The sequence below is a fragment of the Lichenostomus cassidix genome, chromosome 5, assembly GCF_008360975.1.
Source record: "Lichenostomus cassidix isolate B80296 chromosome 5, HeHo_3.0, whole genome shotgun sequence".
Taxonomy (NCBI): domain Eukaryota; kingdom Metazoa; phylum Chordata; class Aves; order Passeriformes; family Meliphagidae; genus Lichenostomus; species Lichenostomus cassidix.
The window spans coordinates 61,659,258-61,686,052 of NC_139486.1; the positions used below are offsets into that span (position 1 = coordinate 61,659,258).

Sequence of the window (26,795 nt, forward strand, 5' to 3'; positions counted from 1 at the left end):
GTCTGTGTGCCACACAAAGTGTTGTGGGCGGGATTGCTTTAGGACAAAGCCTTTAAAAGAATAAAACCGGTGTTGCCATTGCGGCTGAAGGTTGGTTCATCCCCTTTTTACAGCCAAAGTCACTGAAATAAATAAATAAATAAATAAATAATAAATAATAAAGAACAGCTATGGGAAGTAGCGGCTGCTCTGTGTCTCGCAGGGGTTTTGGGAGCGCCTTGCCACAGGAGTCCTTTCCCGTGTGGAAAGCTACCTTCAGTTATTCTGCTTTAAAGCGAACTATCTACAGAAAGCTGTGTTTATAAGAAATGTGTATTTACAAATAAATGTATGAACGCCTGGCGCAGGCGGACGGCGCGGGCAGCCCCGGGGTCCTCCCACGGTGCTCGGCGCCCGCGCCCGGCCCCACGTGGCTCCCACGTTGTGCGCCGGGAGCGGCGGGAGCGGAGCGGGAACGGGAACCGGAGCGGGAACAGGGAACGGGAACAGGGATCAGGGAACGGGAACAGGGAGCGGGAGCAGGGAACGGGAACAGGGGAAGAGCTTCTGGCAGCCGCAGCCATGCAGCGCCGCAAGGTGGACAACCGCATCCGCGTGCTCATCGAGAACGGCGTGGCGGAGCGGCAGCGCAGCCTGTTCGTGGTTGTGGGCGACCGCGGCAAGGACCAGGTACCGCCGTGCTGCAGGGAACGTGTGGGCTCTGTGGGGCTGAGAGCCTGCCGGGATCCCTCGGGCCCGCGTTCCCTCTGCCTGCAGCAGGAGTTAAACCTGCGCAGCCCCCGCAGAGCCTGGCGGGAGGGAGCTTACAGGAGCAGAGGGGATAGAAATGGAGTGTGAGAGCTCACCTGAGACATCTGTCTGGGAAGCTCATGAGCATCAAATAAACTCAGGGCAGATTGGGGTTTGTGGGTTTGGTTTGGTTTTTTTTTAAACTAGGGCAAAAGGTATTAAATTTTCTGGCCGGGTGGAGTTTTTTCCTCTCGGTTCTGTGGTGAGCTGTGATGGTTTCTCACTCGGAATGGGCTTTGTGTGCCGAGTCGTCTCACAGGTGGACCTGCTTGGTGGAGCTGTGTGGAAGGAATTAAGTGCAAGAAATTAAGTGCTAAACTCGTTTCTCTTTAGACACTCTGAGTTTTTCGAGTGGGAAGGGGGAAGAACAGCACGGCAAAGCTGTGATGGTTTAGGATGAGGCATTTCTCAGAATCACAGGACTATTCAGGGTGGAAAAGCTCTCCGGGGTCGTGGTGTCCAAGTGTTCCCCTGTGTGCTTTGGCAGGTTGTCATCCTGCATCACATGCTGTCCAAGGCCACGGTGAAGGCCAGGCCCTCGGTGCTGTGGTGCTACAAAAAGGAGCTGGGCTTCAGCAGGTGAGAGATCCCCCTGTGCCTTGCTGCTCTCTGGGAAGCTGTAGGTTGAGGGATTTGGGTGTGAGGGGAAGCTGGGTTAGTTCCTGGAGGAGCTGGGGGAAGTTTGGTCTTCCAGGGCTGAAATTTGGCTTCCATAACAGAGTTGGCACTGGCAAGAAGTACCTCTGTGCTTTCTCTGTAGCTCTGACACTCACTGCTGCCCTGCACCAAACTCCCACTCACCCTTTTAACCTCAAAAGCCCAAAACTTGGGTTCCTCAGCTTTTTAACCTCAGCAACATTCAGGACTGAGCTCTGACTTCCAGACTCAGCCTGAATACACCTTTCCCAACCCCTTTTCCAAGACAACTCCTGTGTGGTTTTGTCCTCCAGCCACCGCAAGAAGAGGATGAGGCAGCTCCAGAAGAAGATTAAGAGTGGAACTTTGAACATCAAGGATGATGATCCCTTTGAGCTGTTCATAGCAGCCACAAACATCCGCTACTGCTACTACAATGAAACCCACAAGATCCTTGGGAACACCTTTGGGATGTGTGTCCTTCAGGTAAGGAGTTGCTTGGCCCCAAAAAAGGCATTATAAAAATTAATTGAAATGTTGCAGGAATAGGATTTGTTGCTTTTGTCACTTCAGTTCTGCTGGCCTGGCTTGTCCTGTACAAGTGTTGTGAGGGTGAGGTGGCCTTGTTGGTAGGAGCTGCAACAGGACATTGTTCAGTGCAAATTTAAGTGTGAATTAAACTCTGAGGAATAAGTCTTTCAGGCTTTCTGTGCCTTTCAGCCACTGATGGACCCTGGGCAGCTCTGAAGTTCTGTTTGCTCCCCAGGATTTTGAAGCCTTGACTCCAAACCTGCTGGCCAGAACAGTTGAGACAGTGGAAGGGGGTGGAATTGTGGTGATTCTGCTGAGAACCATGAACTCCCTGAAGCAGCTCTACACCATGACCATGGTATGTTCAGCATCATGTGCCTATTGTCTACAAGCAGCTACACTGTGGTGATGCTGAGTGTTTACTTGTTGCTTCTGTTGTGGGCTGTGATCTTCCTTCCATTATCTTTCCTGCTCCTTCATTCATCTGTGACTGGATTTATTCTACTCAGGCATTTCTGAAATGCTGCCAGGAGGGAAGGAATTACAAGGAAGAAGCAAGAAACACCTGTTGTTCACAAATATAACTCTGTTCTTTCGTTCCACAAAAACTTTGGAAAGTATTTACTCTGTCTGCCCATGTGTCAGCAAGTTAAGTTTAAAAAATGGGCCTTTGGAGTGCTTTGTGATCTGAGATCAGCTTCACAAAACAATTCACAATGAGTATGCTCACACCTGGATCAGGAGCTGTTTCCAGTGTTAATAATAATTTAAATAATGCCAGTGGGTGAATTAAAGTGACAGAATATTTTTCCCTTGGATTCCTGAGGTTCTTGAAATGTTCTGGCAGAGCTGACCCTTAAGTCAGGCAAGAATAAGTAAGATTTTTAAAAAGCATGGGTGGGAAAGGAACATTTTTAACAAGGATTTGGAGGATGTGGATGTTTCACAACAAACAGAAAGTCAGAATCCTGTCTGGGATGTGCTGTGCTGGAAAAGGAGGGACAAGAGTGGGAAAGGTGGATTGTGCCATGAGTCCCAATCCTGTAAATGTCACTGTCACTGCTGTCCTTTCTCCAGAGTGACCTTTTCTTTTGTTTTCTTTTGTTTGTGTTCCTTGCAGGACGTTCACTCTCGGTACAGGACAGAAGCCCACCAGGACGTGGTGGGGAGGTTCAATGAGAGGTGAGTCACTCTGAGTGCAGAGGGTCTGGGCTGTCTGCCCAAGGAGAGCACCAGGAGCAACCTTGAGTGTTCCTCATAGGAAAACATCCCATGGGTTTGCATTGGAAATGGCCTTTTTTGAAAGCTGAACTTGCTGCTGTAGGAGCTGTAAATACTCACCTGTGGGGAGCTGTAAATACTCTGTGTTTAGAAGTGAGTTGAAATGAGCCACCAGTGAGTGGTGCTGATGTTTTTACTGAGTTTTCTCTGCCTGCTCAGGTTCATTCTGTCCCTGGCCTCGTGCAAGAACTGCCTGGTGATTGATGACCAGCTGAACATCCTGCCCATCTCCAGCCACACTGCAAACATCACTCCTGTTCCCCCACAGTCCCAGGTCAGTGAGTGATCACAGCCCTTTGCCTTGGCAGAAATCCCTCTGAGTTTGCCACAGGGTGTTAAAGATTTTAAAGCAGGGAATTTTTTAATTTCACCCTGGTTTATATCAAATGATGGCATTGCAGAGAGGAAGCAGAATGTCCTGCAAAAATTATGTGGGTGAAACTTGGGGAGCTGTTTTTTCTATACTCTTTGCTTATTTTTTAAATTTTCTGTCCTATCTATTTTTGGGCTTGCCCATATTTATTAATTTTCCTGTATTGCTGTTCAGCCCAGTGAGGTGGAGCTTTAGTGTGGTTGCATTGAGGGATTTCAAGCTGATGGGCAGATGGACAAGACAAATAAAAATACTTTTTGGCAATTGGAGGGTGGGAGAACACTTTGGAAATGGCTATATTGCAGGCTCAGGACACAACTGGAAGCTGTGATAGTTGTTTGAATTTCTGAGTTACCTGTGTCACATTCCAGGAAAAATTCCCTGAGGATAATCCAGACTTGTATTTGCACTGTTAGAAATGCATTCTTTTATCACTTCCAGTTGTAGGCTGAACTAAAACTGAGCCAGTTTTAAACAGAAATCCTGAAGCATTTGAACTGTGTTGTGTGGCCTGAGAAATAACCAACACTGTCAGAGATGATAAAAACATTCTAATAGGGCAGTGAGTTAAAAAAAAAATAATAAAACAACTTCCTTTTATCATTAGAACAATACTGACAGCAGAACAAATGCTCGTCTGTTGGCTGGAGAGACTGGTGCCTTTGGAATTTTAGGTGACAACAAGGAAAATCAGCCTTTATTCCTGTCTAAAATTGGTTGTGTTTGTGTCCAACTTTATTGCTTGGCTCTGAAAATCTCGACATTATTTTGATATTGCTGCTGCAGTAGTTTTCCCCCTTACATGGACACTTCATGTGACAGGTGTGACAAAGATCATAAATGCCCAAAGACTGAAAAATGAGTTACATTACTCAGAGCATTTTCCATAGTCTCTTCTTCCTATCAATGCCATTCTCTAGTTACTATGTACTGCAAAATCCTTCCCTTTTTTTTTCTCCAAACTTGGGGAAGCCAGAAAGGGGGAACCTCTTTGTGACCATTCTCCTGAAGATGCCTGGAAATTTAAGTGTTAAACATATGTCTGTCCATATAAATGTTCATGTTTCTAGGGAATATATTCTCCTTGTGGTAACTTCTCCCTCTAGCTCCCTTTCTCTGCCTGGCAAAAGCTGTCAGAAAACACCCCAAAGGTAGAATTGTGCTGAAGTGTCCTTGGCTGATCCTGTTCTGTGCTTGTAGGAGGAGAGCCTGCGGCCCCAGGACTTGGAGCTGAGGGAGCTGAAGGAGAGCCTGCAGGACACCCAGCCTGTGGGAGTTCTGGTGGATGGCTGCAAAACCCTGGATCAGGTGGGTGTGGGGGCCAAAGCTCAGGTTCTCTGGGCTTGGCAGGTCACAGTGGGAAAGAAATTTAAACACTGTTTTCTGGGGTTTTTCTAACCATCAGGCAAAAGCAGTTCTGAAATTTATTGAAGCCATTTCTGAGAAGACTCTGCGGAGCACTGTGGCACTGACAGCAGCCAGGGGACGAGGGAAATCTGCTGCTTTGGGGCTGGCTATTGCTGGAGCAGTAGCTTTTGGGTGAGTGGTCCCCCTTTCCAATCCCCCAGGCTTCATCTGCATCCCTGACTTCAAAAAAGAAAAAAGGAAAAAAAAATTATAGGATCTGAATATATTTGTAATTTCCAGTCTTAAATCCCTCATTTTTAGTCTGGTGTCTTTTGATTGCTGCATACAGTGTCATTCAAGTTTTCTTAAAACTCAAACACACATAAATTGAGCTAAGTGTCTGTAGGCATCTGCTGTGTTTTGGTTATGAGGTGAAGTCACCCCCTCCTATAAAAAACCCATCCTATTTAGTATTTATGTGTTAAAATTTGTTAGAAAAATGGTTCAACTCTTGTTTTGTGTTTTATTTTCTTCTCACAGTTACTCCAATATCTTTGTCACATCTCCAAGCCCTGACAACCTTCACACTCTCTTTGAGTTCATATTTAAAGGCTTTGATGCACTGCAGTATCAGGTGAGGGGAGCAGACTATTGTACAGTACTTTCAAAGTATTCCTGCTTAGGAGGTTTTACATCTCATCTTGTGCCTTTGGTTACATTATATTTGCTACCAACCTTATTTTGGAGTAAGGCAAAATAATTTTCTTCTGCAAGAAAATGAATCATGGTAAAATTATGTTTCTTTCTCTACTTTTAAGCAGGGTAAATCAGTTTCTTCATGAAGCAGATTTTAACCTCCCTAAATATGTTTCCAGTTCTTAGGCCTTTGAAGCTTTTATAAGAATTTTAAATTAGAATGTGTAATAACAGTTTCTGGCCTTCTGATGATGATGATGGTAAATTATATTTTTCTTAGATCTTGACCTTTCATATTGTTTAAAAATGTTGTTTTCCAGGAACATCTGGACTATGAGATTGTTCAGTCCTTAAATCCAGAGTTCAACAAGGCAGTGGTCAGAGTGAATGTTTTCAAGGAGCACAGACAGACCATCCAGGTAATTGGCATTCCTGCCTTTCCAATTTTTATTCCTGACTCTTGTTTTCGCCAGTGCTGAAGTTGTTTTGATTTTAAGCATGTTCATTCTGTGTCATGTGTAACTGCACTGGTGGGTTTTGCTGTCAGGCAGACCTTTGGGGAGTGACTTCCTCAAAATAAAATCCTCTCTTTCAGGGAATAACTTGCAGATGACAAAGCTCTCTTTTGTGGGTTTCTCCCAAAACAAAAGCAAAGGAAGGTGAAAGGAACAGTGCAGGAAGAGCATTTGCTTTTAGTGATTAGATTTCCTTTATTTTCCTCACCTCTGCAGGTGATTTGTGTGGAATTGTGCTAAACTAGATGTGTGAGCCAGTCCTTGTTGGGGAAACATAAACCCTGTCCTGACTTCTTGTTCTTCCATGTCTCAGTCTCTGGCTTGGTGTTTGAGGAGAAAAGGGACGACAAACAGCTTTTCAGGGCTCCAGAACTTTGTGAATTCTGAGGTTTCCCTGGTTCCCAGGCAGGCTGCTGCTGGCAGTGACAGTGTCCCCTGGTTCCTTGCAGTACATCCACCCTGCTGATTCTGTGAAGCTGGGCCAGGCTGAGCTCGTGGTGATCGATGAAGCTGCTGCCATTCCTCTGCCCCTGGTGAAGAACCTGCTGGGCCCTTACCTGGTGTTCATGGCTTCCACCATCAATGGGTAAGGCTGGCTGTGTCCTCCATGCTGGAGTTTCCCCAGAGCTCTGGGTGGCTGCCTGGCTCTTAGCTTGAGGTGTTTGGCTCCTGTTTCTCAGGTATGAGGGCACAGGGCGCTCCCTGTCCCTGAAGCTCATCCAGCAGCTCCGCCAGCAGAGCGCCCAGAGCCAGGTGACCCTGACAGCAGAGAACAAATCCACAGCCACTGCCAAGCTCACCTCAGGTACAGCACCTCTGCATTGTGTGGCTAGGGCTGCTGTCAGCCACATCCCGTGGCTATCCCACATATCCATGTGCTTTAAAGCTGTGGGAAAGGGAATGTGTGGGGAAATGATGGAACCCTGCTGCTTCTCCCTCACGAGTTTCAGATGAAAGGCTTTTAAGAGGTGGAAGTTAGCAGCTGGTAATTTTCTACTCTGGGATGCTGTGGGATTCTTGGCTGGCTGTGGCTTGCAGCAGCAGATGTCCTCTGCCACCCTTGCAGCTCGCACGTTGCACGAGGTGTCCCTGCACGAGTCCATCAGGTATGCTCCTGGGGACCCTGTGGAGAAGTGGCTGAATGACCTGCTGTGCCTGGACTGCCTCAACATCACCAGGATCATCTCTGGCTGCCCACTGCCAGACACCTGTGACCTGTATCCTCGCTCAGTGCTTTTCAGGCTGGGTAAATAGTTGGGTCTGGAGCTGATGGCATCAGCTCAGCACATGATCTTTTTGTTAAAGCCACCTGGAGTTAAGGTCTTATGGAGCTGGTGGTGTGTGTTGCCAGGACATCACCAAACTCCAGTTTTGCTGCAGAGACAACCTCAAGGAAGGGTTGCATGAAGGGAATTCCTTGTTGGAGTTATACAAGGTTTACCATTACAGATAAAGGGCATGAAAGCTGCAAACACTGCCCAACATCATCTATTCTTGTAGATAAAGCTGTGGAGTCTAAGAGGACAAGCCAACTTATGGCCCAGATATTGAAAATAAACCAACAGGAAGCTTTTTCCTGGTTTCCAAGGAGGATTTTTTCCTTAATCCCAGTGTTTAGATACTATGTAAATAGAGACACACTCTTTTGTTACCACAGAGCATCAGAAGTTTTCCTGCAGAGGCTCATGGCTCTCTATGTGGCTTCCCACTACAAGGTAGGGCTTGTGCTTCTTCCATCCAGTTTCATTCCAGTTTCAGTGTGGAATTTTTGGGGGAGAGCAGTGCTTGTTTTGACAGCTTGATTAAGATTGCTGAACAGCTTCTGTTGCTTCTTGTATCCAGAGCTGTGTTCTCCTTCCTCTGAGATCTTGGTCCTGCCTGAACATACTGGATTTACAGATAATCTGCAATATTTTTGCCTTGAGAAAACTCAGATACTAAAATTCTAGATGACCCTATGAGCTTGTCAGGATTTTATCAGTGCTGAACCTCATTTGCAGTTCTCTTTACCACCTTCTGGTGGCCTCAAGTTCATCAAGAGCAGCACCACTATGATACTGAACAGAGGAATAATTTATCTCAAGGTTTCAAGAGCAGGGGTGGTCAGTAAATGTGAGTGGCAAAGTCCAGAAGCACTGAAGTACTGAGTACTAAAAATCTAAGTCTTAAAACAAAATTAAGATTTGGTACTTAAGAGGAGCTGTATGAAAATAGGAAGTTCAGTTGCATCCATATTAGAGGACGAGGTTTCACTTGAGGAGAGCAGGTGCTGTCTGGTGGTGTGACAGCCATGAGCTGGCCTGTGAGCTCCTCCATCCCCCAGCATTGTCCTAGTTCCAAATTTCTGAACAGCCCTAAATTTGGAAAATAGATTGTTTATAAATCAGCTGGACTTTAAAGCTCTCCTCATGGAATGAGCATTTGGGTAACACTCTCAGGCACATTTGTGGGATTCTTGGGGTTGTCCCATACAGAGCCAGAAGCTGCATCCTGATGGGTCTCTTCAAACTCAGTGTATTCTATGGATTTTTTTGGATCCTTTTTCATCTTTCTGATGTCTTTATCCTCCAGAACTCCCCCAATGACCTCCAGATGCTCTCTGATGCCCCTGCCCATCATCTCTTTTGCCTTTTGCCACCTGTTCCACCCACCCAGAATTCACTACCAGAAGTTCTGGCTGTTGTTCAGGTAAGAGAACAACTCGAGTGTCAGTTTTTTGATGCTGATGTAGTTGGGTGGCTGAAGGAGAAAGCACTATGTGTGTGTTCATGGTTTTCTGCCTTCCCTGGCAGGTGTGCATGGAGGGAGAGATCTCCCGCCAGTCCATCATGAACAGCCTCTCCAGGGGAAAGAAAGCCTCTGGGGATCTTATTCCCTGGACCATCTCAGAGCAGGTGGGTCATCACACCCAAGGTGCATTTCAGCACTGTTTCTTGTTTCCAGAGTGTCCAGCTGTGTCCATTAAATCGACTTTTTGTGCCTTGTGCAGTTCCAGGATCCAGACTTCGGGGGTCTCTCCGGCGGGCGCGTCATTCGCATCGCGGTTCACCCGGATTATCAGGGGGTAAAGTACCTGGGACCCAGCTGGGGTGGACAGCCAGCAGAGGTGCCATGAAAATGGCTCTCCAGGCAAAGTTCAGGAACAGGGCAAACATGTCAGTTCCTCCAGTTTTCAGCATTTAAAGCTCGGGGCACCAAACCAGTGCTCCCATTGTTTTTAGGCAGCATTGGAGCATCCTGAGCAGCCATACACAATCCAGGGATATTTATTGTGAGATTACCAAGTGTTTGGCATTTTCTGAGTGCCAGAGTTAAGCCCCAAGAATTGCTACAGACCCCTGAACTGTTAGCTGGGCTCTCACTGTGATTTCAGACACCCTGGTTCTTCTCCAGGTGTCCTCCATGGAGCCACATGGCAAAAAAAAGCGTTTTTGCAGTGACTGAGTGATGTCTGCACTGCTGATTGTTAATGGGTGTTAAGGGGAGAACGTTGTTGGCCTGTCTTAAACACTAGAGGCGTCTTTTTGCTTACAGTGTGTTGTTCCTTCTTCACAGATGGGCTATGGCAGCAGAGCTCTGACTTTGCTGCAGATGTACTATGAAGGCAAATTCCCATGTTTGGAAGAAAAAACCGTTGAAAAGCCAAAAGAAATTGCAACTGTGAGCAGTGAGGTATGGCACATTTTTGTATTTTCTGTTGTGCTAAAGCTGTGTAGTTTTCCCTGTGAGCCTCCTCTCTGTAAAGAGGAAATACTCAGGTTTGATTTTTATACAGAAGAAGAGCTTTACTTTGCAGGTTTCTGTGGGGATTGCTGCTAACCCATGCCCACTTTCTTTTCCAGACTGTGGGTTTGTTAGAAGAGGTTGTGACACCTCGGAAGGATTTGCCTCCTTTGCTTCTCAAACTGAGTGAGAGACAAGCTGAGAGCCTGGACTATCTTGGGGTGTCTTATGGCCTGACCCCAAGACTGCTCAAGTAGGACATGATTCTGTTCCCCAGTTACATCTTGCCCTTCGTGGTTGCCTCTGTGACCCTTTTTAAACAGATAATGAGCTTTACTTGCCCAATTTTTCCAGGTTGTGGAAATAAGAACAGCCTGTAATGAATAGGGAGAAGTTAAATTCTAATTCCTGTGACCTGTAGAGACTTGAGCTGCTGCTGACTTCAGAGCTGGTTGTTGTTTTCCTGACTAATGTAAATGCTTTTCACAGCACCTTGAAAGTTTGTTCATTTTTTGATATCACAGTCATAACTTTTTCACTCCCTGAGCTGGACCCTCAGTCAGGTGGATGCTGTTCCTGCTTTCTGTCAGTGTTCATTTGCACTGATTGTTGGGATGTCTTAGACACTTGTGCTTGCTCCTCACCAGCTCTCCTTGTGCAGCAGATAAATTGCATTTAACCTCAGTTTATTACTGTGCCATCAACAGCTCCATAATTCTCAGTGAGTTCCCTCTTTTTCCCAGGTTTTGGAAGCGTGCTGGATTTGTGCCAGTTTATCTGAGGCAGACCCCAGTAAGTACCACACTGGTCCTGAGTGACAATCCAGCCCTGCTGAAATCCCTGGGCATACATTCCAGTAGATGCTGAGAGGAGTGATTTGGGGCAGCAAGGTTTTCTGAGGCTGCTTTTAGGGCTTGGTTTATGTTCATTTTTGTTCTTTGGGCTTATAGTTAAGGAGTAAAGTTTTAGGGTTATGAAGTAGTTTGCACATAAAAAATTACAGCAAAGGTGCAGCTGTTGAGTGTTATTAATGTGGTTATTGGTAAAACAGCTGAGATTTAGCAAATTCTAGAAGTTCACATGTTTTCCATTAGGTGGAGGTGGTCAGTAGTAGTTGATATATGTGGTATTGTTGATTTAGAAGATACTTCCCTTCCTCAGCTGAGTATAGAGTGCGCAAGGTTCGTGGGGGTGATGGGAAATAAATGCATCAGAGAATCACAGAATTGTACCTTATTTATCAGAATGACCTGACTGGGGAGCATTCCTGCATCATGCTGAAGATGCTGAATGAAGAGGAATCTGAGCAGGAACCTTGGCTCACTGCCTTCTGGAAAGGTAACTCTGACCCTGCTAACTCTGGAAGAACCCTCTGGGATGTTTATTGCTCTGGAGGTCCACTGGGGTAATTTCTTTTGTCCTCTTGCCCTGTAGATTTTAGGAGGAGGTTCCTTTCCCTGCTTTCCTACCAGTTCAGCACCTTCTCTCCCTCCTTGGCACTGAATATTATACAGAACAAAAATATCAAACAGCAGCCCCAAGCACGTGAGTACCCTGACTGTGACAGCTGTGAATGCATGACAGAGCATGGATGGAGCCTGGCACCTGCAATTTGCTGTTTTCTCAAGGTGTTCCACACAGGAGAGTCCTCTGGGGAGAGCCTGGTGTCTGTGTCTTGTGGGGTTTTGGTGTCTGTTGGTTTGAGGGGTTTTTTCTGCTACAAGGGAACAAAGTCACACTGGTGGTACTCTTTTACAGCAAAACCATTGTGAATTGTTAAAGACTGGGCAGTTTCTCAACTCTCGTTGCTTTCAGTCCCTCTGGCATGTTTAAGTTGATGAGCTGTTCTGTTTTGGCAGTTGCCATATTTTTCATAGGGATGTCTGCCTGCCTGAAAAGATTTGGGATAACCCAAGATAGCAGTGTTACTGATTTCTGAATTGTGCTGGGAAGGGAACCCAGGGCGTGGCCACTGGCCTTTCTCAACCACAGGAAAAATATTAAATACCCAAAGAAACGTTAAACACTGTGATCCTGGGTAGCTCTGAAGAGTACTCCTGACCTTTCTGGCTTCTTGTTGTCCCCACCAGCCATCAGCCGTGCCGAGCTGGAGTCAGTTTTCATCCCATACGACCTGAAGAGGCTGGAGATGTACTCCCGCAACATGGTGGACTATCACCTCATCATGGACATGGTTCCCACCATTGCCAGGATGTTCTTCCTCAACCAGATGGGAGATATCTCCCTCTCTGCTGCACAGTCGGTGTGTATGGATGGAGTGAGGATTTGAGGATAAAACACTGGGAATGTAGTGGGGGATGTGTGTTTGTGTTTGCTCTATGAAATACATGTCTTTTCTTCAGGCCCTTTTCCTAGGGATTGGCCTCCAGCATAAATCTCTGGACCAGCTGGAAAAGGAGCTGGAGCTGCCCAGCAGCCAGTTGATGGGACTTTTCAACAGGATCATCCGCAAAGTGGTGCAGGTGAGAGCAGCAGGACAAGCCTTGGTTGGATTGGACCACAGTTCCAATATTTACAGAAAATGTGGCACTATGAGAAAACTGAATCAGAACTGGATGTCTTTAACATAAACCTTTCAGTAAGATTGGGAAAATCCCAGCAGGAAAATTAGTGGCATTGATTTAAATGCCTGTGGCAGGGAGTCTGGAACTGGATGATCTTCAACATCCCTTCCCACCCAAACCACTTCATGATTCCATGAGTCTGTGTTAGTGATTTGCCATATAGGAAAGCTTATCTTATGGTTTTAGGTGTTGAAATGTCCTGACCAAAATACTGAGCAGACAGCCCATGTTGCCTGAGCCATTTCATTGTTCAGTGCACTGGTGGCATCTCAGTTTTTCTTGGAAAAAAGTAAAATTATTGTCCAGTGTTATCTAGAGGTAAACTTGAAGAATAGTGAAATAATTGAAAAGTTTTGGATCTGGTTTCTGGTTTTCTTTGTCTCTAAGGTTCAGGATAGCAAAGCTCCTGAAATCTTGCATTAGGGGTTCATTGTAGAGGTTGTAAATGATGTTTAATGAACCAATTACTTAAAATAAATCACTTACATGTGCTGGGTTATTTCATTTTCAGCTGTTCAACACTGTCCAGGAAAAAGCTGTGGAGGAGCAGATGGCAGCAGCAAAGGATGTTGTGATGGAACCAACACTGAAATCTTTAAATGATGATTTGGTAATTACAAGTTTTATTCCTGGCTCATATGTAAACACTTCAGGGAGTTCCCCTGAGTGTAGAAGCATTGTAATCTAAATTTTCTTGGACAGAAAGAGTTCCACACCAGGTCTCTCTCTGTAAGGGAATTAAAACCTGACAGGTTTGCATTTTGTGCCCGTGGAGTTATGCTTTAAGTTGCAATATGGGGTTTTCACAGAAAATGACAAATATATGTATACAAATAATGTAAAAATGTAATTATGTAAAAGAGAGGTGCTATTCAGGATCAGCTGGTATTTGTTTTAGGGGCTGTATTTGTGGGAAAAGGCATTTTCCTCTCATTACAAAGTCACTGTTGCCCTCAGGACTTAGTGCATCTTGTGCTGTCCTGTTGCAGGAAGAGGCTGCAAAGGAATTCCAAGAAAAGCACAAGCAAGAAGTGATGAAGCTGAAGGAAATGGACCTTACACAGTAAGAATTCATCTACCTGGGCCTCAAATCCAGTTTTTCCCTGGTTGGAGTGCTGGGTCTTGCTGGGATTTATGCACAAGGCTGTAGTTGCAGTAAATCATCAGTAAATGGTGGTGTGTATTGTCAGCAATGGGTAAAACATAAAAAAACCCTAAATCAACACCAAAAGAGCAACCAACCAGATCTTTTACTTGAAGAGTCAGCAGATTTCTCTCTTTCTGGACCAAAGGGAGTTACAGATGCCACTGACTCTTCTCTCTCCCCTCCCACATTTTGTTTTACAAACCCTGTTCACTGTACTGATGTCCCAGGAAATTTCTCTGGTCTGGCTCTAAATTGATCTCTGCTAAATCTGGGGAAACAAATAAAAGCTTCTTTGAATTTTTGATTGTCATGTTTGAAGAAACCACATGAATGGATGTGATTTGAAGTGACTTGCAAGTCAGTCACATAAGGAAAATAATACAACCAGAATGTTTTTAAAGTTTGAATTCCTTTTTTTAGCATTGATAGTGCTACATACCTTTTTGTAATTTTGGCTCATGTTTCCCTTTTTTTTTTCTGCCAAAAATAGATTTTTGTTCTCCCCCATGAGGAGAGAGAGAAATAAATCTTTTCTGAACACTTTTCAATGCAGGTTATAAAAAACCTGTGAGGCTTTGTCCAGCATTTCTCAGCTTTGCTTGGACAAAGCCTCATCTACTCTACATCTCCAAGAACTTGAGATGGAGTGCAGCCACTCCATTTTGTTGCACAATTGCTTTGCTGTTTTAAATCTGGGTGTAATTTCCAGGGTGCTTTAACACCCAGACAAGGGCCACAGGACAGGAGCTTATTTGAGTAGCAATTGTTGTCTTCATTTCTCTTTTCAAGAGCAAGCTGCAGCTCTTAAATTTTTCCCAGATTGAGTCAGAAAAACTCTCCCATGCCAGTTTTTGCCTGGGTTTGTGTTCCCTGAACCTGATTTGGTGGGGTGCTGACAGAGGGGCTTTGTTTGCAGAGTACTGTGTGCCTGATGGTAGAAACACTTCATTCCTGTGTTTTTTCCTTTGTGCTAACAATTGGACTTGACTTTTCCTTTGCCTTTCCCACCTAGGTACATTATCCGGGGTGATGACGAGGAGTGGAACGAGGTGCTGAGCAAAGCAGGACAGAATGCTTCTGTCGTCAGCCTGAAAAGGTTAAGGAAGTTTAAATATTCCAGAGATCTCTCTGGTCTTTCCTGCTGGCTTTGTTATGTTTTCCAAAGAGCGAAGCCTAAGGGTTAAATGCAGGTTAAATGAACTCAGTGCCCTGCGCAGATCCTCAGTTTTTCTGGACAAATTGGGGTGTGAGCACCTGTGAGCTCTACTCCTCCATGGTTCTGTGTTGCTCTAAGGGTAGTCCTCTCTTCGTGGAATTTGTTTGTTCATTCTAACTTTACTTCTGATGATCTGATCCTGATCCCACACAAAAGTTGAGACTATTCCTCCCTTGGGTCACTTACTCCACCTGGCTGTCCCATTTGCTTTGGGAACTAACACTGGGTGGGAGCCCCTGGAGGTGACACTGGAGAAAATGCAAATTCAGGGAAGGAGAATTCTTTTAAATGTGAGCTTGAGCCTAGAAAATGTCTGTGTTTCTGCAATTCCTTCTTTTTCATCCATCTTCTTTCTTCTGCCTTGCCCAGCATGGAATTTTCCCATATTTTTCCTTGGGGAAATATGGTTGAGACTTCCCTGCTGGCTTCTTTCCCCTTCCTGGGGTGCCTGACAGCTCAAGTAATTATGTGATCTCTGTTCCACCCTTTCATGTTTTTTTCCATGAATGCTGGAAGCTGTGAGTTTCCAGAAGCCTAGGCAGGACAGAGTCTTGTCACTGCTTATGAAGATCAGAGCTTGGAATTCTGTTGTGTTTGCTTGAGTCAGAATCCAGTGCAGGAACAAAATTGTATGTTCAGAACTACCAGTGGTAGTTTTTCTTCTAGGTACTCTTAATTCCAGATGCCCCATTTAGGACAGATAAAGTTTTAAAAAGCAAAGATGAGCTAAAAATCAAGATCTTCTGGGTTAGAGAATCTGAAGACACTATAAAATCTAAGTCAGGCTCTTGTTTGTGCTTTTTCTAGCACCAGCTTTAATTGACCCAGGAAATTGTGTATTTGCTCCTTCACTCCTATTTTACAACAAAAATTTCCCAGCTGGATGGCAGTCTGGTGTATTTTTAACAAGCTGTTTTCTTCCTGTTTCCCAGTGAGAAGAAAAGAAAATTAGAAACAGCAAGAGGACCCAAGCAACAGAAGAAATTTAAGAAGACTAAAGATCTAAAGCAGAAGAGGAAGAAATGACTTTAAAGCAAATCAGTGGACTTGAATTAATAAGTGCTGCATCTGTACTTAAGTCCTGTTCTCCTCTAAATCGAGAGAATTTGTTTTGGAGGGAAGAAAAATCCTTTGATGCATTTTTCAAGTGTGTTTTATGGGAAGAACAGTGTTCAAGTGTTTGTGTGAAGCTTTTTATATGAAGTGTGACTGCAGAGTGTGAGTGAGGAGCTGGAACACACTGGGATGTTATGAAGGTGCTTGAGCAGCTACAGAGTTCCCATTCCAAGAGGGCAGATCAGTCTGTAAACTTCCTGCATCTTAATGGTTCTATGGTTTATTAAAAAAGAGTTTGGACAACAAAAGGTAAAAATGTGACTTTGCCTTAGCACTGCAGCACTCCTTCATCTCTGCAGCTACTGGTTCTGGTGGTCCTTTGGAGCTTGAGTGGGCTTTTATGTACCTTTTGTTTGGGTCTGGCTGACACTGAACTCCAGTTTCTGTCTCCCTGCTGTCCTAGAGCTGCTCTTTGGCTTTGGTAGAGTTTTGTGTTCAGGTTGCCAGGAATCAGCACTGTTCTACCAAAACCTGGTTGTGTGATCTCTTAGACCTCAGGGCCCAGTTGAGCAGACAGGCACTGAGTTCCCAGCCCTGCTGGTCTGTGGTTCCTGCTTGGACTCTCCGTGTCTTGCCGAGGCTGAAGCTGCTTTTGCTGTCAGTGCTGACGGAGTGGGAGATGCCAGAGACTGAGAACTCCTTTTTTTTCTCCTGAATCCCAAGCCTCTGTGTCCATAAGAGGCTCCTTTTGTGGTGGCACCTTAGGGATGCTCCCCAAGGCAGCGGGCAGAGGAAGCTGTGCTGTGTCAGCCTGGGAACCATCAGGACACACGGAGCACAGCCAGAGCTGCTGGGAAGAGATCTCCCTCTGGGCTGCAGTCACAGATGAGGGCAGTGTGGTTCCTCGGCAGCGTTCCCAGAGGACCATACCCTGCGTCTTCTCCTGGATCCCGCTGTGGGCACGGTGAAGTAGAATTGTGGTGGCCACAGTTGGGAACTTGGTCAACTGGAAGCAAAGTTGAAGGCTTTGCCTGCTAAGAGAAGTGGGGATTTCTAAACCAAAGCAGAGTGGTATTCCACACAAGGGATTTGGGATTGGTGATGCTCCCAATCCATAATCTTTCTGTCCATTTTCTTTTGGATGCTGCAACGTGCTGGGCTGGGGGAGCTGCTCCTTTACATTTCCCTTGAATTTTCTGTATTTTATTAATTCTCAGCAGAAATCTGCTTTTAATGAGAAGGCCTGTGAAGATACTGATAGTGTACCGGGTTCCTGGGATTCCCAGGTGTGTGTTCAGAGCAAGGATTGTTTGGGCTGACAGAAGCTGCACCAATCTCCCAGGGACCTCAGCCTGGATTTGTCTTTTCTCCCACTTCTCCTCAGTTTGGGGGTGCAGTGCAGCCCTGCCATGTGTATCTCCTGGAAGAGGTTTTGGTGTTAAAAGATGTATTTGATATTCTGCAATATTTCTCTGGAACTCGATTAAAAAGAATAAAACCCAATCGATGTGGTTGTAATGGAATCATTTGCCATGGTTAATTAAAGCAACTCATTGAGAAGGGGGCTGAGCACTCCTCGGTTTGAGAAAGGAGTGGTCAAATAGATAACCCAAATCTATTTACACTTCAACCATCCTTATTTCTTTGATCTTTTGCCCCATCCACCAGCACGGCACCCATCCAGGGCTGAAGGCTGATAACAGTTCTGGCCTTGTGGATTCCCTTAATCTTATCAAGGTAAAAAGGAGCAAAAGGAATCCTTTTGCCATTGAGCACAAGAAATTGCTAATAATATTAATGACTTATGGGAAGTAATTTGTATAACCACTCCTGTCCTGGGGAATGTGACATGAATTTTAACTATAGCACTGTGTCTTTGGAGGGACTGGTGTTTGTGTGTTTGGAGGAGAGAATTCCCCATACATCCAGTGCACTGAATAAAGCAAATACCCACTTCTCTGACTTGGTCTCTGAAGTGTTTCTGGGCTCGACTGGGGCGAATCACTGGGAGCACTGGTGAGGGAGGGGGCTGTTACTGGTGACCTGAAACTTGGCTCCTGCTCTGTGCCAGGGGCTTTCTGGCTGCTAGGCTGGGGGGACACCCTCTCTGAGCTCTGTGACATCCCCAGCCCCATGTCCCCTTGTTCCTACAGATCCTCCCAGACAGCATCCGCTACAGATACATCCCCTGCTACTCTCCCTTGGCCAGGGGCCTTGTGGCTCATGCCAGACACTCCTTCCCCAGAGAGCCTCCTCCCAGGTGAGGGGTTGGACCCCACAGCCCAGAACTCTCCAGCACAGCCCCCTCGAGCCAGGCTTCAGTCTGAGTCCCAGGTGTCCTTAGCCGAGTGGGGATTGGCAGCTGTTTTGGCCACAGTGACCACAAATAAATGGAGGTTCAAAGCTCTGACATGAGGAAAAGTGCCAGCAAAACCTCAGCTCCGGGAATGAGGAGAGCACACTGCAGGGTGCTTAGGGAAATGGGAAGCAAGGTCCTGAGGGAAAATGGTTTTGCACCTGCTGGGGTCCAAGAGTGCTGCTCACTTTTGAAACGTCACCTCCCAAGGGCATAGGAGCAGGCAATTCCCAAATGTCAGAAGCCAAGCAGGCCAGGCAAAAGGCTGGCTTGCCTGAACAAACATCTCTAGGAAAGAAGATGGAAAAGGAAGCTGTGTGTCCAGTGCAATCAAGGTCAGGAGAAGAATACAGAGATGCTTATTGCAAGTGTAGGGAGCAATGTGAGCGGTGAAAGCTCAGCTGGAGGTTAAGGTGGCCAGAAATGTGGGGCACAATAAAAGAGTATTCTTAAATATATTAATGGCAAAAACATTGTGGAAATAACATCAGCTCCTTCTAGGGTGTGGAGGGTCACCTCACAAACAGGGACAGAGACACAGTACAGGTGTTTCATGCATTCTTTGCCTCTGTCTTCAACACTCACTCCACCCTTCCCAGAGAAAAACAGGGATTAACCCATTGGACACTTCAGAGCCCAGAAGAGTGCAAGCCCTGCTCAGCAACAACCAAAGCCTCCCTGTGTTATTCACCACATTCCCATCCTGAATCCAAACCCAGCTCTGTGCCACTTACTGAGTAGAAAGGAACCCTATCCCAGTCAAATCCAGACCAGTGCAAACGCTCACACAGCTCTTTGGGAAAACCCTAATTTATTTAACACCTTCTGCTCCTCAGATCTGACCTGCCACCACATACACATTCCTCGTGTTTGGTGGCCGTCTTGGGGCAGCTTCCTGGAGATGGAGGAACCTCCTGGCTCTGTTGGGGCTCGTCTCTGCCACCAAGCACGGGGTGTTCCCAGTTGGCACAGCCAACACAGCATCCTGGGAGCTGTGGGGTGACAGCTGGGGGCTCCAGGATACTTGCTGCTGCACCACTTGCTCCTCCTGAGAATGCTGCACAGGATTGGGCTGCGCTGCCATTTCTCCTTCTGGGCTTTCCCTGGCCATGTCAGTGCTGAGGAATGTGCTGCTGTACTTGAGGTCCTTGGCTCCAAGGCAGCTGGGAGCCCTGTCCATGGGGTCACGGCTGTCCTCAGGCCAGCAGGTCTCACTGAGCCTCGGGGAGGGAAGAAGGCTTTGATGACTGAGGCTCTCTGAGGGAACGGAGACTCCTTGAAGGTGCTGGTTTTCCAAGGGCTGAAGGTTTTCATAAACGGGGAGGCTTTTGGACAGAGGAAGGATCTCAGAGGGTATCGAAGCTCTTGGAAGGTCGAGGCTCTCAGAGGGATGCAGGTTCTCACAGAGGGGGAGGCTCTCAGCGGGAAGAAGGCTCTTGTAATCGGAGAGGCTCTTAGAGGGAGGCAGGATGTAACGGACAGGGAAGTTCTCAGAGGGAAGAAGGTTCTCGGAGACGGGGAGGCTCTCAGAGGGAACAAGGTTCTCAGAATTGGACAGGCTCTCAGAGGGAAGAAGGTCCTTGGAATCAGGGAGGCTCTCAGGAAAAGGTAGGCTGTTGGAAGGAGGGAGGCTCTCAGAGGGCTGGAAGCTGTCAGACAGAACAGAAGCTCTTGGAAGGTCAATTCCTTCAGAGCAATGCATTTTCTCAAAGATGGAGAGGCTCTCAGCAGGAGAGAACCCCTTGGAAGGAGGGAGGTTTTCAGAGGGCTGGAGATTCTCGTATGGCTGGAGGCTGTCAGAGGCAGTGGAGGCTCCCGGCAGGATGGCAGAACTCTGACAGCCGGAGGCTCTTGCACGGATGGCTGATCTCTGACGGTGTGCCATCCTTGCAAGGGCTGAGGCTCTCCCAGGGATGGTGGTTCGTGCTGGGAGACGCCTCTTGCAGGGATGGAGGCTCCTGGAGGAGCTGCACGAGCCACAGCAGGGCAGGTGGCCTCGCTTCAGCAGCTCCTCCAGCTCTTTCCACAGTGCCTGCCACATCCCTGAATAAAGTGGCTCACGTGTCCCATTGCGAGCCCACAGCAGCAGCATGCTTTCCCGCAGCTGCTGGGCCACAGCCAGGCAGGGGCCGCAGCTGCAGGGGCTGCCCAGGGGGCTGGCGGGAACACGTGGCCGCTTGCCTGGGGTCGCCCGAGGCCTGGAGCACCTGGGAGCTACAGGGGCTCCTCGGCTCCTCCGTGAGCCTCTGGCTTGGACCCCGGCACGCTTAGGGATCTCCTCTTTCCTTGCGTGCTGCCTCCATGGTTGTCGGTGGCCAAGAGCCCACCAGACAGCCACAGCGGCCAGCAGCAGGAAAAGCGCAGTCATAAGGACGCCACCGTCACACATGGCTCCGGCACGTCCCGTCGCAACTGCACTGGCAGCTGCGCCTGCTGGCCCCTCTTATATAGCTGAGGCACGGCTTTGTGACCTCACAGTGCCGTGGGCCAGCAGAGCCCTGTGACATGGCAGCCCCGCCTCACGCCGGCGCTCAGCCCCTTTGTGCCGTCACAGCCCCGCCTCAGCCCAGCGCTCAGCAGGGCGGCAGTGGGAGAAAGGGGCTTCCCGTGGGAGAAAGGGGCTTCCCGTGGGCACCTGGGGGCCCTCTGGAGCAGTGTGGGTGGAAGATTCTCGCCTAAGCAGGACACAGAGATGAGGAAGGGAATGATGACGCACGGTGTCACCTCCTCGTTGGCACAGCACAGGACATGGATTGTCCAATGGGACACTGGCAAGTCCTTGAGGAAGGCAAGCCCTGCTCGGCAGCGACGAAACCCTCCGTGTGCTGTCCACCACGTTCCCTTCCCGAATCCAAACTCAGCTCTGTGCCACTTCTTGGCAAGCAAATGGATCCTATCCCGTTGAAAACCAGCACATCGACCACTTCTCCACCCAACACGCCCTGTCCCTGCACATCTCGCAGCTGCACACCTGCTCCAGAAAGATTCTGTGAGGGACAGAATCCAAACTACTCTTAAAATCCTGAAACAGAACCTGCACTGCCCTCCCATCATCCTTGAGCCGGGCGACCTAATGGCAGCGGGATAATCCATCACTCAGATGAGAATTTCGCTCTGCTCTCTCACGCTGCCCACGGCTGACGCTGGCACTGTCCTTGAATCCCTAATTAAAACAACTCCTTCAAAAGGAGGTAGGACTGTGTAACGGTCGATCCAAGAATCGAGGTTTGTCTCAACATTTGTCATGAGAAACTACAGGTGCAGGACTTACGTAGAGAATGCTCTGTACTTATCCTATGCTGGTACGGGGCGAATGCTTTCTGCCTGCTTAAGGTAGTACGGAACGAAGACTTTGCAGCTGCCTGAGTTGATACAGAACAAAGGCCTTGTGCCTGCCAAAGAGGGTACGTGACGTAGGCTTTGCACCCGTCGCCCTGACACCCATTGTGAAAAACCTGCCGACCTTGCCTCGGACACTCCTCCCTTGACCCTGCCAAGTGGAGTTTGGCAAATCTCCACAAGAATTAAGGGGGAGCAAAGGCGGGTGGCAAGGAAGGACCAGGTGTATGGACTAGCATAAAAGACAGCTCTGGAGTGCCTGAACTCCAAAGGTCATCCCCACCAAAAGATCACAGCAATCTTTGCAGAGGCCAAGGAACGCCGACTGGACGGGACTCCAGGGACGCCGGACTTCTGTGGACCCGTGGTGGTACCTATAGTCCCCTTTACTGCACTTTCCTCCCCACCTTTTCCCAATTTTCTATCTTTCTCTCTCTATCTCAGGCCGCTTCAGGGGCCAAATTAATAAAGTTCCCTCTTGGATTGAAATTTAACTCCCATGACTTGTTGGATGTTGTGTTTTCTTTTCTTTTTGCACTCTGAGATCGTAGCTGGTACAAACCATCACGCGTCTCCTTATGAGTGGACCTTGACACAGACCCCAGAGCTTCTTCATCCATTAAAAGCCCAGCAGGGAATGGAGTACGACAGGAATCCCTACAAGGCCCTGTCTGTGGCAGCCGAAAGCACAGAGTCCTTGAGGAGGGCGAGCCCTGCTCAGCAACAACCAAACCATCCTCCTGTTATCCACAGCATTCCCCTCCTCAATCTAAACGGTGCCTTTCCTGGCAAGAAAGGAGCCTTAGCCCAGTCAAATCTAGAACAGTTGGAACCCTCAGCTCCTTGGGGAAATCCTAATTTATTTACACTAAACATCCTCAGAGCATCTCTCCTGCGACTGGAAATGCCTGCCTGCTTCTTGGTGCTCTTCTTGGGGCAGCCTCCTGGAGACCAGTGAACCTCCTTGGCCTCCTGGGGACCTTCTCCTCCACCAGGCACGGGCTGTTCCCAGCTGCCACAGCCACAGCATCCTGGCAGCTCTGGGGTGGACACTGATGGCTGGAGAACACTTGTGGCTCTGCCACCTGCTCCTGGCACTGCTTGCCCTGATCCAGCTGGGCTCCCATTTCAACTTGTGGCCTTTCCCTGGCCCCGGCCATGCTCAGGGATGTGCCCATGTCCTTGCTGTCCGTGACTCCAGGCGAGAAGGGTGAGCTGTCTGGGAGGTCCTCAGTGTCCACAGGCCGGCAGGGTTTGATGAGGCTCTCGGAGGGCTGCAGGCTGGCAGGGGTGACACTCTGGGAGGGCTGCAGGCTGGCAGGGGTGACACTCTGGGAGGGCTGCAGGATTCCAGGAGTGACACTCTGGGAGGGCTGCAGGATTCCAGGAGTGATGCTCTGAGAGGGAGGCAGGAACTCGGTGGGAACGAAGCATCTTTGAAGCGCAAGGATCCTCAAGGGCTGAGGGCTGTCTGAGGGACTGGAGGCTGTTGGGAGGTTCTCAGCGGGACTTGGGTTCTCAACAACAGGGAGGTTCACGGAGGGAGGAAGGCTGATGGAAGGAGGGAAGAGGTGGATAGCAGCACAGGTCTTGGAGGGTGGGAGGCCGTCAGAGGCAGCGGAGGCTCCTGGAATGAGGGTGGCTCTCTGACGGCCTGAGGTTCCTCGATGGATGGAGGATCTCTGGTGGAACGCCATCCTCGAAGGTTGGCACGCTCTCCCAGGGATGGCCATTGTGGCTGGGAGCAGCCTCTTGCAGGGATGGAGGCGCCTGGAGCAGCTGGCTGAGGCACAGCAGGCCAGGTGGCCTGGCTTGAGCAGCTCCTTCAGCCGTGCTCGCAGCGCCTGCCACATCCCAGCGTAGAGCGCTGCAGATGTGCCGTGGTGAGCCCAAAGCAGCAGCATCAGCTCCTGCAGCTCCTTGGCCACAGTCACACAGGGGCCACAGCTGCAGGGGCTGCACGGGGGGCTCAAGGCAGCATCTGGACACTCTGGAGGGGTCAGCAGAGGTCTGGAGGGCCTGGGAGCCACAGGGGCTCCTCGGCTCTTCCCTGCTCCCCTGACATGGACCCTGGGGCGTTTTCTTATCTTTAGTTTATCCGTAGTGTCCGGTGGCCAAGGGCCCACCAGGCAGCCACGGTGGCCAGCACCAGGACAAGTGCAGTCACCAGCAGGACACTGACGTCGCTCATGGCTCCGAAAAGGTCCGTCACAACTGCACTGGAAGCTGTGGCTGCTGGCCCACCGTATATAGCTAGCCACGGCACTGTGAAGTCACAGTGCCATGGGCAAGTGCAGCCCTGTGACGTCACAGTCCTGCCTCAAACCAGTGTCACCCCTTTGTGAAGTCACAGTCCTGCCTCAAACCAGTGTCACCCCCATTGTGATGTCACAGCCCTGCCTCACACAAGTGTCTCCCCCTTTGTGATGTCACAGCCCTGCCTCACACCAGTGTCTCCCCCTCTGTGACATCACAGCCCTGCCTCTCACCACTGTCACCCCCTTTGTGACATCACAGTCCTGGCTCAAACCAGTGTCACCCCCTTTGTGACATCAAAGCCCTGCCTCTCACAAGTCTCACCCCTCTTGTGATGTCACAGCCCTGCCTCAAACCAGTGTCTCCCCCTTTGTGACATCACAGCCCTGCCTCTCACCACTGTCTCCCCCTTTGTGATGTCACAGCCCTGCCTCTCACCACTGTCTCCCCCTTTGTGATGTCACAGCCCTGCCTCTCACCAGTCTCACGCCCTTTGTGACGCCACAGCCCTGCCTCTCACCAGTGTCACCCCCTTTGTGACATCACAGTCCTGCCTCAAACCAGTGTCTCCCCCTTTGTGACGTCACAGCCCTGCCTCTCACCAGTGTCACCCCCTTTGTGACATCACAGCCCTGCCTCTCACAAGTCTCACCCCTCTTGTGATGTCACAGCCCTGCCTCACACCAGTGTCTCCCCCTTTGTGATGTCACAGCCCTGCCTCAGACCAGTGTCTCCCCCTTTGTGACATCACAGCCCTGCCTCAGACCAGTCTCACCCCCTTTGTGACGTGACAGCCCTGCCTCACAACAGTGTCTCCCCTTATGTGACGTCACAGCCCTGCCTCACACCAGTGTCACCCCCTTTGTGACGTCACAGTCCTGTGTCAAACCAGTGTCTCCCCCTTTGCAACGTCACCGCCCTGCCTCACACCCGTGTCACCCTTTTTGTGACATCACAGCCCCCCCGCCTCAGGGATAAGCAGATCCAGAGCTGCCCTGAAGGTGCTCATGGCCGGAAAAAGCCTGAAAATGAAAATGGGAGCTCAGGCCAGAATAGGGAAGCATTCCCAGAGCAAGGGCACCTCCCGAGCCCAGCATTTGCTGGGGTTTCCCCAGCTGTGCTGTGGTGGTTTTGATTGGCCCAAAACATCAGTGAAGTGTTTTTAACATCTAGGAGAAATTTGGACCCCTCAGAAGCTGTTCTAGTAGGCCTAGGGAGGTGTCTGAGGGGTGGGGTGTGGCACAAAGATGGATCCTGTGTGTCCTGAGTGCAAGTTCTGGAAGTTTTTACATCAAGTCCAGCAGAGCCAATCTCTGATGGCTCTGAAGCTGATGGACATGCTGCTGGCCAAGTTTGGGCCAATTGGAGGTGCTGGTTACGCCTCTGTGAAAACATATTTAAGAAAAATTCAAAACAAAGCAGGCACGCACTTCTTTCACTTTGTAGTTGGAGGAGGAGGAGGTGGAGGTGAAAATATGTAGAGGGAGAACAGCATGGAGAGTGCCAAGGTCAGTGAAGAAGGTGGGGGAGGAGGTGCTCCAGTGCTGGAGCTGAAAACCCTCTGCTAGCCACAGTGAAGGCCATGGGGGGGCAGGAGGTCCCCCTGCAGCCCATGGAGTCCACAGGAGTGCAGAAATTCTGCCCACAGCCCACGCCAGAAGGGCAGGTGGATGCCTGGAAAAAACTGTGAACCAGTGGGAGTCTCATTTAAGAGTTAAAACTGCAAAGGCCTTGCAAGAGAGAGAAAGGCCTTGCTCCTGGCATGGAAGCAGCCTGGCCTCAGCTTGGGAGAGTCTGCAGAGCACCCTATGGACAAAAAGACTCATGTTGCAGCAGAATTTCGGGCGGGATGTTGCTTGTGAGATTGCACCCACGCCAAAGAAGTTCCCAGAGGACTGTCTCTCGTGGGAAGGACCCCTGGCTAAGTAGAGAACCTCTTTTCCTGATTGGACTGACCAGAGGACCCCTCAACCTGCCCCTGTCTGTGTTGCTGGTTTGGAAAGAGGGAAGGGGCGGGGGGGGTGAGTGCAGAGACTGCTTCTTAAGAGGGTGGGGGTGAGAGCAGAAAACTGTCTGGAGAGAGAGAGAGAAACAAGTAGAGATAAAGAGTATTTGTAGTAGAAGAATTCTAGTGATGAATAAATGTGAGAATCTGCTCTGTGGACTGAAAAGAGACCCCACACCCTGCCCTCCCCCCCACCTGGCTTGTGGATTGTAAAGGAGGAAAGGGGGTGAATACTATAGGTTTGTAAGAGGGAGGGGGGAGTGAACAAAATGATGTATGAAAAGTTTATTTTTGCCTTGCATTTATCCTCCAATTCTGTTAGGTAATTAAATCACCTTTTGCAACTTTAAGCTTGAAGCCTGTTTGCCCTTTTTGGTGCGTCCTCCTGGCAAGGGTCCTGTCTCAAAACCCACGACAGTGCCCAGTGAGCTCCAAGCCAGGCCAGCCCCAGCCCCCATGCAAAGGAAATGACCCTTTACTTTGGAAGCCAGTGTAGCTATGTCGCCAATGAAGGTAAGGCAAGATCATTTCAGCAGCCCCGTTGCAGGAAGAGGCTGGAACAGCTGGGCTTGTGTCACCAGAGTGTGACAGACCCCTCAGCTTCTTCATCCATTAAAAGCCCAGCAGGGAATGGAGTACGACAGGAATCCCTACAAGGCCCTGTCTGGGGCAGCCGAAAGCATAGAGTCCTTGAGGAGGGCGAGCCCTGCTCAGCAACAACCAAACCATCCTCCTGTTATCCACAGCATTCCCCTCCTCAATCTAAACGGTGCCTTTCCTGGCAAGAAAGGAGCCTTAGCCCAGTCAAATCTAGAACAGTTGGAACCCTCAGCTCCTTGGGGAAATCCTAATTTATTTACACTAAACATCCTCAGAGCATCTCTCTTGCGACTGGAAATGCCTGCCTGCTTCTTGGTGCTCTTCTTGGGGCAGCCTCCTGGAGA

At 48.8% G+C, this 26,795-nt stretch overlaps 1 protein-coding gene across 1 annotated transcript; it reads left to right on the forward strand.

The window, feature by feature from the left end:
• Positions 1–501: 501 nt before the first annotated feature.
• NAT10 (N-acetyltransferase 10) lies at positions 502–16,211 on the forward strand. Its single transcript, XM_085063371.1, has 28 exons — positions 502–669; positions 1,277–1,368; positions 1,740–1,911; positions 2,192–2,314; positions 3,077–3,138; positions 3,397–3,511; positions 4,811–4,918; positions 5,016–5,149; positions 5,498–5,591; positions 5,974–6,072; positions 6,618–6,754; positions 6,849–6,973; positions 7,235–7,385; positions 7,787–7,883; positions 8,740–8,856; positions 8,961–9,062; positions 9,158–9,232; positions 9,724–9,840; positions 10,011–10,144; positions 10,635–10,683; positions 11,136–11,229; positions 11,326–11,436; positions 11,982–12,154; positions 12,255–12,374; positions 12,988–13,086; positions 13,466–13,539; positions 14,636–14,719; positions 15,772–16,211. The coding sequence occupies exons 1-28, from the start codon at positions 562–564 to the stop codon at positions 15,863–15,865; spliced, it is 3,060 nt and encodes a 1,019-aa protein (XP_084919497.1). The 5' UTR covers positions 502–561; the 3' UTR covers positions 15,866–16,211.
• Positions 16,212–26,795: the final 10,584 nt, after the last annotated feature.

What these genes read in the sequence shown, in the direction of transcription:
- NAT10 (XM_085063371.1), top strand. Translation starts at nt 562, where the DNA reads ATGCAGCGCCGCAAGGTGGACAACCGCATCCGCGTGCTCATCGAGAAC. An exon ending in GTGGGGAGGTTCAATGAGAG is followed by an intron (nt 3,139 to 3,396) that starts GTGAGTCACTCT and finishes CTGCCTGCTCAG; the next exon opens with GTTCATTCTGTCCCTGGCCT. An exon ending in TCTGTCGTCAGCCTGAAAAG is followed by an intron (nt 14,720 to 15,771) that starts GTTAAGGAAGTT and finishes CCTGTTTCCCAG; the next exon opens with TGAGAAGAAAAGAAAATTAG.